This window comes from Misgurnus anguillicaudatus, chromosome 16 (genome assembly GCF_027580225.2).
Source record: "Misgurnus anguillicaudatus chromosome 16, ASM2758022v2, whole genome shotgun sequence".
Classification (NCBI taxonomy): Eukaryota; Metazoa; Chordata; class Actinopteri; order Cypriniformes; family Cobitidae; genus Misgurnus; species Misgurnus anguillicaudatus.
Window position 1 is genome coordinate 25842654 of NC_073352.2, and position 12647 is coordinate 25855300.

At 37.0% G+C, this 12647-nt stretch overlaps 2 protein-coding genes across 3 annotated transcripts; both read left to right on the top strand.

Annotated features, from left to right (window-relative positions):
• Positions 1 to 562: 562 nt before the first annotated feature.
• On the top strand, positions 563 to 10354 carry slu7 (SLU7 homolog, splicing factor). 2 transcript variants are annotated; one of them, XM_073854393.1, is made up of 16 exons: positions 563 to 724; positions 991 to 1148; positions 1283 to 1436; positions 1516 to 1596; positions 1711 to 1875; positions 1981 to 2049; positions 3210 to 3239; positions 3334 to 3459; positions 7227 to 7324; positions 8023 to 8085; positions 8195 to 8337; positions 8418 to 8580; positions 8668 to 8768; positions 8887 to 8966; positions 9663 to 9782; positions 9894 to 10354. In XM_073854393.1, exons 2-16 carry the CDS (start codon positions 1000 to 1002, stop codon positions 10071 to 10073), a joined length of 1722 nt encoding a protein of 573 aa, XP_073710494.1. In that variant the 5' UTR covers positions 563 to 724; positions 991 to 999; the 3' UTR covers positions 10074 to 10354. The 2 variants fall into 2 exon arrangements, with proteins under 2 accessions (XP_073710494.1, XP_073710495.1); XM_073854394.1 differs by having other exon boundaries at positions 589 to 680; positions 8023 to 8086; positions 8196 to 8337.
• A 136-nt stretch (positions 10355 to 10490) lies between these two features.
• c1qtnf2 (C1q and TNF related 2) lies at positions 10491 to 12547 on the top strand. Its single transcript, XM_055179038.2, has 3 exons — positions 10491 to 10739; positions 11047 to 11303; positions 11516 to 12547. The coding sequence occupies exons 2-3, from the start codon at positions 11060 to 11062 to the stop codon at positions 12142 to 12144; spliced, it is 873 nt and encodes a 290-aa protein (XP_055035013.2). The 5' UTR covers positions 10491 to 10739; positions 11047 to 11059; the 3' UTR covers positions 12145 to 12547.
• The last annotated feature ends 100 nt before the right edge of the window (positions 12548 to 12647 follow it).

The following is a 12647-nucleotide window of genomic DNA, read 5'->3' on the forward strand; positions in this document are numbered from 1 at the left end:
CAAGACATTACATTTGCAAAAAATCACAAGTAGGAAAAGCTATGCATTGAAGCAGCAGTGGCTGTCCTGTTGAGGTTAGCTTTAAGCCAAGTTTCTGCCTGTAATATTTAACAAATTAATGGTTAGTTGTATTTAAATAAGGTTGGGGAGGATTTGTCTAATTTTAACTCACTTTTAAATCAAGAGAAACCCTCAACTTTACCAAAAAAATTGTCAGCATATGAAAATAAAAATTTCTATATAATTTTGAATGTTATGGTTGTTTTCAGTTGTTTTGCAGATATGACTTTTTGTTTATCAGTACAACCAATGTAAATAGAGGGAGGTTTTAAAAACAAAAAATAACCATAGGCTCCTCTATATCTAGAGGACAACTGTTTGTATAAAACACCTGAGTCTAAAATATTAACTTTTCGTAATATTTAATATTAAGAAAAATAGACGTAAAATAAAAAAAAATTTATGAATATTAAACCAAAGGCTTTGGTTTAACGTTTCTGAGTGTAAACATGTCCAAACTTCAGTCCAGCCGGGGGCGTTAGTCACCTTACAGATTTTCAAACATGTGCGTCACGTCACAGCGAAGAAGACCGGAAGTAGTCATCCGGAAGTGGGCCCAACACGCTTGTAAACAACTAGCAAGCATACGACCGATCACGGAATAACAGTTATAACATCGTGTGTGTGTATATATATATTTTGATTTCACGTCTGAAGACGTCAGGTAAATTTGATAAAAAAGACACAGCTTTTAAAACTTGACTCATAAGCGATAATGACATTTTATAGAAATGAATATTTAGCTCGTATCTAGTTGGGCTAATTTAGTGTTGTTATATTTTAGTTGTTAACACTATGCGTTAGGTTAAATTAGCCTGTCGCCTGTTTATTTCACACATTTAACACACCAAGTGTTATCTTACTGAACCATAATTTCATTTATATGAGAAGCATAAGAATCTCTTCGCATCACTTCATGTACATTTGCAGGTGAAGATCATGTCGATGGAGGAGACTAAACCAGCAGAGGGGATCGTGGATCTCGAGGAACCGAAGAAAATGACCCGAGAAGACTGGAGGAAGAAGAAAGAGCTGGAAGAACAGAGAAAACTAGGAAATGCTCCAGCTGAGGTGGACGAGGAAGGAAAGTATGTTGAGATGAAAACAATATGTGAAATTGACTTTAACAGTAATATTACAAAATCTATGAAGGATTATTTTTCATGCACCCTTAGGCATAACCCCAACAGGTCACCCCAACATACTCTTTAATTTTTTCCAGGGATATTAACCCTCATATTCCCCAGTACATCTCATCCGTACCTTGGTACATTGACCCCTCAAAAAGACCCACCCTCAAGCATCAGAGACCTCAGGAAGAGTTTGAGAAACAGTTTGCGCCCATTGGCGAATGGTACAAGAGAGGTGTACAAGAAGTAAGCACATCCCACCTTCACTAAGAGACATAAATCATAGCTTAAGTTTGACTTAACTCCCTGCCTCCCTGTCGAATAGAAACCAGTCAGCACAAAGTTCAGAAAAGGAGCCTGTGAAAACTGTGGTGCCCTGACTCATAAGAAGAAGGACTGTTTGGAGGTAAATTGCATGATATATTGTTAGTAGTTGTATGCAATGTTAAGGTGTGCATGTTAGACTGCACCGTAGAGTTTTTAATATACATATATATTAAAATAGTAATGTTTTCAACAGAGACCCAGAAAGGTTGGGGCAAAATTTTCCGGGACAGGCATTGCCCCAGATGAGCACCAACAGATTCAGCTCTCAATGGATTATGATGGTAAAAGAGACAGATGGAATGGATATGACCCTGAAGAGCACACACGAATTGTAGAGGAATATGCGAAGGTTGACCTGGTGAGTTAGTTGTTTGTTTCCTTTTTTATGCCCAATGCCAGACATTTAAGGTTTTATACTGCAAGCAGTTATGATTATCATGAACATTTTCATTTATTTTCACAGGCAAAACGTACTCTGAAAGCTCAGAAACTGCAAGAGGAGTTAGCTTCTGGTAAACTGATAGATCAAGTTGTAAGTAACATGATGCAAAAAACAAATAATTTAAAGCTCCCATAACACAAGCTGTTTCTGCATTTCTGATGTTATTCTGGAGTAGCTATAGAGTAGTATTACATCCTTTATATCTCCGAAGAGTCTTAATCAGATTTATAAAAGAAAGATTAGCTTAAAGATTATTTTTACCGATTCTTTCTGATAACGTACAAAAAAAATACTGAAGGAGGAGTTACTAGCTGCGGGAGGAGCGAGGAGGAGTCATGCTACACTTTATAAAACACCGTTTAACTTATGATTCACTACATGTTCGTTACATTTCTATAATATACACTTACGCGCCTAATTCCAACATAACACAGAAGTCTTACTAACGCATGCAACTCATGACCCAGTTGGGACTTTTCAATAAAATCCAGCGCATCAAACACAAAACTCTGCTGCTACTCCGGATAATTAACTATATCCATTGTTTCCGTAAGGCTGGCTTTCTTCTCCTTGCATCCAAACACACTTCTTCTTTCGTGCCATTGTTGAGTTTTGAAATTAAACAAAGCTGTCGCGTGATGTGATGTTTGTAAGTTCTAGCATCTCCCGCTGATTGACAGGTGGGTGGGGTTTTAAGTGCCCATAAAAATATGTGATACGTATAGAAACCCCTGAAATGTCAGCTGGACCCATAATCAAAAAAAAACTTTCAGAAACATGTACGAACCCTGGCGAAGGGAATTCAGCACAGAAATACTCTGTAACACGCCCAACTGCTTTTTTGACACGTTGGCTATGTTTAGCATGAGGAAACAACTCTATAACTGTGTTAATAAGTCAGAATGCATGAAATACCGCTGAACCACCCCTTTAAGAGATGCTTCAACACTTTTCTAGTAACGTCAACTTTGGAGATGCCAAACTGCGCACTCCCTAACATGTGTTTAGATCAACTTGTGTAGATTTGAAATTGTATAGATTAACCATGAATGTAGCCATAGATGTTGGGATGGCATCAGTAAATAAATAAAAACATAACAGTACTGTGCCGTTAGCTTTTTTTTGTAACATGCTACTTTACCGTTTTAACAAATTAGGATATGTTTATTTTTTTTTGTCTAAATTATTAAGAACCTGACTTATATTCTTTGTCTAACCATCATTTTGTTTTTGTCCTTGTTTTGTTTTAGAACTCAAAGAAACATCTCGATGATGCCCAGGTATGTCTCATATACTAATTTAAAACTGTACAGGACTTCATCGTCAGGTTTACGTGAAGTCTCATGAGCCTTTAATGTCTCTTACTTTCTTCAGGAGCACAGCAGTGAAGATGAGGATGAGGACAAATATGTGGATGACTTTGACATGCCTGGACAAAACTTTGACTCCAAGAGACGTATCACAGTTAGAAACTTGAGAATCCGTGAGGATATCGCTAAGGTAAAATGTCTCCTTAAAAATAACTTGAAAGTTTACACACATGTATGTTAAGTACTTGTTTTAAATAAAAATGTTGAAGCTGCTGAAGTCACACTTCAAAAGTTGAGGTTTTCTCTTAAAAATGTCATTAAAAAGCAATGTTCACAATAAGTAATGGTCACATTCATATTGCTGTATTTTCCATAAGTTGCGTTTTTTTCATAACTTGGCTGGTGCTGCGTCTTATAGTCAGCTGTGCCTTGTAAGTCAGTATGAATTAATTTAGACATTTATGAGGCAAAAGACATCATTACCGTCTACAGCTGCAAAAGTCCGCTATAGACCTTTTGCGAGTTGATGCCACAGTTACGTCACGCGCGCAATGTGGTGGCAGAAAAACAGTGGAAATGAATGAGACACGAGTGAAACGAACAATATAACTCACTAGAAAATGTCTTGTTGTGCTGTTGAATGTCAGAATAGGAATGCCAAAATAGATGACCTTCATTTTTAAAGTATACCGTCGTCGAAGACACCATTTGAAGATAAACGTAGGTGTTAATTGTTGCAATAAAAGCCCTCAACCGGACAGACTGGAATGATGAAATCATCTGAAAATATTTTTATAATTTGAATAGAAAATAATTAGAGAAGATATCCGGTGTTCTGTCAAAGTCTGTTCCCTCTATGTGTCTCTTATAGCGTTTTTATCACTTTACGTTTATAATTCATTTAGAAAGATTAAAGATTTGAATGAGTTCATAATATCAATAATATTACCATTTATTAAAGTTTTCATATTTTTTTCAGTTTCTATGACTTCTTTTTACCTTATATCTTAGCCTATGTCTTCTTCCTGTTTGTTCTAAATTATGATGTTTACTAATAAATATAAAAACATAGCACGCACACACACGATGAAAAGTGTTAATAATATATTAACAGGCCTATACAAATTAATTTGTATGTAAACATAATAGTTTTAGAACAAACACGTAGGCTAAAAATATAAGGATGAAATTGAAAACAGGAAATGATGAAATATTTAATAAATAATATTATACAGAATACATGATAGTATTGCTCTTATAAGTACTTCAGCGATTCATACTGTAAAAATAATTGATTTACCAATAAAGAACAATACATATACATTAAAAACATGCACACATATCAGTAACCAAGCCATTTAAACTTTTAATTTATTTAAAAAAAAAACGCAATAAGAAACATTACACTAAAGAGAAATATAGGGGAAACTAGACTTCTACAGAACACCGGATCCATAAAAATCACAGTTTAACGCTAAAACACTTCACACCCCTATTGCGGAGCTGTCACTTTCTGCCACCAGTTGGGCTCCGCCCACAAAAAACGTCATCTCTGTTTGCAAACACGCAAAAGCTCTAAATGCTGTTCCTGTATTTATGTAATTCAATGATGTGGAATGACGAGCCTGCTAACTTCATGCTCATTGGCTTGTTTGGTTAACTTAGCCTATTCTGCCTTCCAGGAAAGTTCTGTATACTATTGTGTATCGTGTAAATAACTGATAATATAGCTTTAACGTACAGACTGCTGTTCTGTCTGCTATTGGTTAGTTGAATAACTTGCCTTTCCAGATTAAATGTATGTTCTTCGGCTTGGATTTTGTGAAATAATTTTCTAAATAAATGTGACGTATACACTGCTAAAAATAAACCGTACATTTTACGGTAGAAAACCGGCAGCTGTGGTTGCCAGATCTTTACCGTCAAAAATACGGTAGCAATGTTATTGGTTTTACGGGATTGCACCCATTGTACTGTATATTTTACAAATTTTCAATGTTTTTTTACAGTTTATAACTGTCTATTTAACATGTTTATGTTGCTAAAACAGTTTATATCTGTCAAATTCAAGGGTTAACATTGTAATATTTATGGTTCATTACCATTTTTTACAGCTCAAAATTATTTATTGTAAAGGTTTATGTTGTACAAATGACGGTTAAGTACCATCTATTTTACAGCTCAGAACTGTCTAATTTAAATGCTACACTGTAAAAAAATCAGTAAAATAGATTACCAGTACTATTTCCATTATGTTTATAGACATTTCCTTTAATTCCTTTAAAATACTGTAGATTAACAGTACATTCTCTGTAGTCTTTACAGACACTTTAATCCGCCTATGAAACGCAACAATGGTGACATTCAACAACAAAGCTTCATGCTGCAATGCATGCTGGGTACCAGGATTGTAGAAAACTCATTCATAACTCCCATCATGCATTGTGACATGACAAAATTGTGCAACTTTCTTACCATTTACTGTCACCATTGTTGAGATTTGTATCCAAAGTGTTGAAAAAAAAAACTAACTAAAGCATTACAGCAGTCTTGTTCAAAACAGTGTCTTTGCATAGAGCGTCACGTTTTGTGCTTTATACCTTTAATTTTCTTTTGTCATTTTATGTTCATAAAATATTTATACAATTTTATGCATATATAATTATATGCATGACATACAAGCAATCAATAGATCACATGATAGTTTTTCCTACTCCCTCTAGCAATAAACAAGTGGTCTTAATAAAGCACTGTTGCAATTGCTAAAAGAGGAGAGTTAGGTCAGTGAAGGTCACAAGGACAAATGCCTAACTAAAGGAAACACTAATTACAATAATGGTGACTTCAAATGAATCTTAAACAACCACAAACTGGAGATTTAATGGGATAAATTTGGTGGAAAATATCCATTTGACTTGTGATTACATCACGTCAGAAAGAATATTTGTCTACTAAATCACGTGTGTGGATGCTGGAATAGTTGAGGACTTGTATCTTGTTTTGACAGCAGTTGTAAACTTATCGTCCATGTTTAGAAAATAATTGTAATTTTATGTTTAAAAGTAATTTTAGTGTGATAAAATTAGGAACTTGATGACAAATGCCTGCATGATGACCACTATAGTGCAGACTGATATTATTCTAATTTTTAAACTCTATCAACAAGGATTTAGTCAAATATAAACAGATGGTTCAGTATATTGGTAACAAATATATTCTCTAAAAGTTTTAATGTTACATCAATAACGCATAATGCCATATCTATTACGCTGATATTGCTCAAGAATTTTTTTTTTTTTCATTTTTATGGTAATACAGTATCTTGTTAATTTTACTGCAATAAACCATATTTTTATATGTTTTTTACTGTTAAATGTAAGGTCTTAGTCTGTAAAACTAATTAAAGTTTTTCACAGTGAATCCTGCGGTTATCACATGTTTTGTGAAATACGGTTTTATTCTGTATCATTTATACGGTATTTTACTGTTCAATTTACAGACATTTTTTACAGTGTAGTCCACTGCAACCTATATATGAAGAGTTTCGTTGCAAAACGAGATAACCGCCGTTTTTTTAATTGTTCGGAAATCTCGTTTTTTGGTTGTGCATTCCAATTAATTTTAATGCAACTGCAGTTGGTTTGTTTTAATTTAAACCTTCATAACTTAAAAATTACAGCTAAGTAGTACCATAAAACAAAATAATAACATGATAACATAATAATAAACATGTTTTGTCAAAAATGTTAAAAAATGGATTTATCTCGTTTTGCAACGAAACTCTTCATATGTTATTTTGTCTTAATGACGCATTTTTGAATGATGCGACTTATCCTCTGGAGCGACTTCTTCACTGGAAAATACAGTAACATGATTAGTAGTAGGACTAACCATTGTCATTACTACAAAGAGAGGCATATCATGTTTCTCCTAACTAATACTGTCTTTATCTTACAGTACCTCCGTAATTTGGATCCAAATTCAGCCTACTATGATCCCAAGACTCGAGCCATGAGGGAGAACCCATATTCTAACACTGGCAAAAATCCAGAAGAGTAAGATTATTAAGACAAAAGATTAATTTCTTGTGCATTGAGTCAGAGAGCGTACTCGCACCATCCAAACTGCACCCCCAAAGCCTGGTCCGTTTGACTAGTGTGATCGCTCCATACCATGCCTGGGCACGGTTTGGTTAATTGCGCCCTTGCCTGGTTGCAGAGGTAGGCTCACAGTGACATACAGGGTGCATGCAAATCGCACCAGAGCGCAGTTCAAAAGGCAAAACGTTGGATGCCGATAGTCATTCAACTTCATCTGGTTTCGTAAAAACCTTCTGATGTGCGCAATGCGGTTATGAGAACATCTGAGCAGTGGTTCTCAAACTTTTTCAGCGTGGGGCCCCCCTTGTATATGGTGCATTCCTTCGCGGCCCCCCAAATTTTTTTAATAACAAATTTGTTCTAAAACGTAACATTTAATAAGACAAAACATATTAAAGTATACAAAGTAGTGCTGTTGGTTAGTAGCCTTATTTTTTTTAGGTTTAATTACACAGAATTCATGATGAAAAAAACTGGGGCCCCCCTGGCATCATCTCCCCGGCCCCCAGTTTGAGAACAACTGCTATAAGATGCTTGATATGAAAAAGTGATAAATGCAAGGTAGCTAATGTGTATTAAACGTATTAAATCGTTTTCAGATTGTGTGTGTCCTTGACGTTTCTGCCTGTTCAGCTGTATGTTTATTTTAACAGGGTGGTCTATGCCGGAGACAACTTTGTCCGCTACAGTGGTGCCACCATCTCTATGGCCCAGACACAGCGTGAGTGATCTTATTTTGCCACTTAATCTGAATCATTTCCAACCCTGATGTTAAATATATTTAATTAAAAATCTTGGTCCAACGTTGACTTGTGTTTTTTCTCTGCAGCTGTTTGCTTGGGAAGCCTATGAGAAGGGATCTGAAGTTCACCTGCAGGCAGATCCAACCAAACTGGAATTGCTCCATCAGTCCTACAAGGTCAAAAAGGACGATTTCAAGGAGAAACAGAAAGAGACTATCTTGGAAAAGTATGGTGTGGATTCTCTCTTTTTTCAACTACTTAAAAATGTTCCTTTTGATTGACGGGTTCACGTCGTCCCTCTCTGCAGTATGGTGGGCAGGAGCACTTGGATGCCCCTCCGCGAGAGCTTCTACTGGCACAGACAGAGGAGTACGTTGAGTATTCTCGTCACGGTGTGGTGCTAAAGGGACAGGAGAAGGCTGTGGCCTGCTCCAAATATGAGGAGGATGTGCTCATTAATAACCACACGTGTAAGGCTGGTTATCTAATAATATTATAATAATCTTTCATTTTGTTTTATGAATTGTAAAGAGAGATTTCATTTTGGTTTCTGCAGTGTATCTGGGGATCCTACTGGAAAGATGGCTACTGGGGTTACAAATGCTGCCACTCGATGGTGAAGCAGAGTTACTGTACCGGTGAAGGTGGCAAGAGAGTATCAGTAAGTGTCAAATGCAGTCTTTCACAAATACATACACTTTGGTTACTTAAAAGTTGTGTGTGATCCATGCCTCTAGTTGTGAATGCAATCGAGTATAATATTTTCTTTGTTTTTATCAAACAATGCTTGTGTTCCATTCGAAGAAGATATAGAGGATGCCCAAATGGATGAAGAACCGAAGACTCTTCTACAGGTACCCTATCAGCCTGCGATATTCATATGCACAAACATGCCTGAAAGTTGATTTAAAGGTCACATAACACACTAATCTCATGTTAATCTGTATTGCATTCTTCATATCTCCAAAGAGTCTTTAGTTTTATCAGACAGATAAGCAAGCAACACACACAAAACATTATCCCACTGTCTCTGGATAACTTACGATTCACTACATGTAAACCACACAAACATTATATGCACCTATTGCCAACAAAACACAGTCGTTTGATGCAATTGTACTTGACGTCTGCGAATCATGACCCGGTTTGGACCACCCGATTTCAACGAAATCCAGTGTTAAACAAACATACACATGCACAACTCCACTTCTACATGGATAAACAAACTATATCCATTGTTTCCATAACTTCTGTGGTGACGTTGATTTTGTGTAAATTCTTGGTTGGTGTTCCTGTGCACTATTCCAGGTGGAGTGCCCATATAAGGACTTCCACTGTACTTTCTGCACTGCTTACACATTAGATTCAGTAGTCGAATAAAAACGTTCCAAAACTTGTACAAAACCTGACGAAGTGCATTTGGCACAGCACAGAAATATTATGTGAATCTTTGTATGAGGAATCCAACTCTTTAACTGTGTTAATAAGTCAGAATGCATGAAGTACCATTAGACCCCCGCTTTAAAATTAACTTGAATGTGTCATTGCAGATGCACCAGGAGAAGATGAAGGAAAAGAAGAAGAAGAAAAAGAACAAGAAACACAACAGCAAAGATTCTGACAGCAGTGACGAGGAGGATGAAGCAAAAAAGAAGGAAAAGCTGAAAAAGGTGGGTTGGCCCTTCTTCACTGTCACACACAGTCACATCTTCATATGTTAGATGCCTCTGTGCCCGATAAAGCCCTTAAAGTAAAGGAAATGTATTTCTCTGTGTGTGCAGGCACTGAGCGCAGAGGAGCAAAGGCTGAAACAGGTGGCTGAAATGATGAAGGTGGATGAGAGGAAGCGGCCATACAACAGCCTACAGGAAGTCCGTGAACCCACAGAGGAAGAGATGGAAGCTTTCCGCATGAAACGTTACAGAGCCGACGACCCCATGGCTTCTTTCTTGGGGCAGTGAATAGAAACATGAGTTTGTGAACTTAAATGTCTTTTGTATTAAAGGTGAATCAGTCATTGCTTTGTGACATTGTTGGGAAAAAGTCCCATATTGACGGTCTGACTCCATTAAAGACTTGCTTGTTTTTCCATTCTTGTTAAGAGGAGTAAAGCTGTCTTGTAATTTAATTTAGTCATTTTAGTACATAATCATCTGAATGCTTTCATAATTAAATGTGTGGTTAGCCCAGCATTTTATTAGTCTTGTAAATATCAAGTACCCAATAAATCACAAATGGGTTATGTTTGGTGGATCTGTCTTTTTTCATATGTTGTCTGTTTAGTTTGGTATGCTCTATAATTAATATCAAATCCCGAAAACTCAGTATTTGATGCAAACAAGCATGTTGTATGCAGCTGCCTTTCTGTGTAATGCTCCGACTATAAATTTAGTCTTGTTTTCAATGATTTATGTGGGTTGCAGTATTGTGATATTGCAAGAAATAAATCCCCTCCTCCAGTGCGTTCAATTACATCATGTGTGAACAATTTGGAAGAGCACGTCAGTACGAAAACTGGGTGGATGCTTGCACAGTTATGAGGAGGACAAGTAGGATACAAATCCATTTACCAACCCTGTTTATATTCAGCTGGATCTTTGCGTAGCCGTGCATATTTCATTCCTCTGGTGAGGGCTTGTGCCAGTGCATGCTTTATAAGTACTGTTATACCTTCAAATTATTTTACATTAAACCATATTTTACGTCTATGTAGCCGGTACTGTCTCAATATGGTTCTTTATAACAAAAACGAGTGTCATTTATTACACTTGCTAAATAATTGCATTGTAAAAGTTCAATAACATGTCAAGTTACAGCCTGCACAGCAAAATATACTTAGTTTAATGCATGGCTCTTTTGATTTATGTGCAAGAAATTCAATGGAAATTCCCCACAACAAAAACTTGGCCTCACCCTCATCCGCTCTGTTTGCAGGCACAGCTGCATCATGTATCAGTTACCGCTGGCCGTTTGCCTGCTGTCTCTCTTCTTCACTGTAAACTCCTCCATCAAGAAGGGACGCAACTACACCATTCATTCATCTCAGCTTAGCTGCAGTTTGCCGGGCCCTCAGGGTCCTCCAGGGAGTACGGGTGCAGCAGGTCCCAGTGGCAATGTAGGTAAAATGGGCATGCCAGGTATCGATGGACAGGATGGCAAAGACGGTGACAAGGGTGAGAAGGGAGAGAAAGGTAAAGCATATGTTTTGCAGACAAAATGTTAATCATAGTGTTTTCCTCAAGCAAAATGTACAAGCAATAACAGCACCAAAAAGCTGAAGAATCTGTATTCGAATAAGTAATATTATTAAATTGCAAGTCACTGTTTTTCTTCTTCGATTATAAAATACCCCAAAGATAGTAAAAACTAGACATTTGTGGAAAATGTTATTCTTGAATATCAGGTGAGCAGGGTCGTCCTGGGAATCCTGGAAAACTTGGACAACAAGGGCGCCCGGGAATTTTGGGAAAGGCAGGGCCTAGGGGCCTGAAGGGGGTACGAGGAGCGCCTGGTGAGCCTGGGGCCGTCGGGACAAAGGGAGAGACTGGAGATGCGGGAGAGACTGGTGCAGCTGGAAGATGTAACTGTGGTGCAGATGCACGTTCTGCTTTCTCGGTGGCAGTAACCAAGAGCTATCCCAAGGAACGCATACCTATCCGCTTCAACCGGATTTTAATGAACGAGGGTGGGCATTACAATGCCACTACTGGCAAGTTTAACTGTGCAATTCCCGGTGTGTATTACTTTACATATGACATCACGTTGGCTAACAAGCACCTGGCAATCGGGCTCGTCCACAACGGCAAGTACAAGATCAGAACGTTTGATGGCAACACAGGAAACTATGATGTGGCTTCAGGTTCAACAATACTCAGACTGAAGAAAGGAGATAAGGTTTGGCTTCAGATCTTCTATTCGGAACAAAATGGACTATTCTTTGATCCATTCTGGACTGATAGCCTTTTCACAGGTTTTCTTATTTATGCCGACCAGGTTGCTTCAGATAAAGTGAATGTTACTGGATCATCCTGATTAAGACTTTCTCTTTGTTTCGTGTACATTTTGTCTTTTCCTTATCAAATGACCCCCATTAACCCAGTGATTCCAAAAATCCAAATCAATAACAAAGCTGATTATTAGACCTCACTGAGGAGGGGGATAGAAGAGGACATAGTTCATAAAGATATATTGATTAAATAACACAAACAGATTACAACACCAAGGTTGAAAAAACCGATGAAATTCTTGGAAGCAAAGTGCCACATCATCACCACAATTATTGTTGCTTCTTCAAGACAGTAGTTATAATAAATAAATAAATATATATTTTATATAATATTATTAAAGAGATGGAAGCCATTTTATGTTCATTATTGCTTTCCTATTTTTATTTTTTTATTTAATATGTCTAATCTTTATTCATATCTGGTTCTACAGGTTTACTATGACTTTTCCTTTTTGAAAAAAATCTGTCTAGATTTGTCTAAACCCCCCCCCCCCCCATATGATTTTTGTCCAAAATAGCAACCAAACAT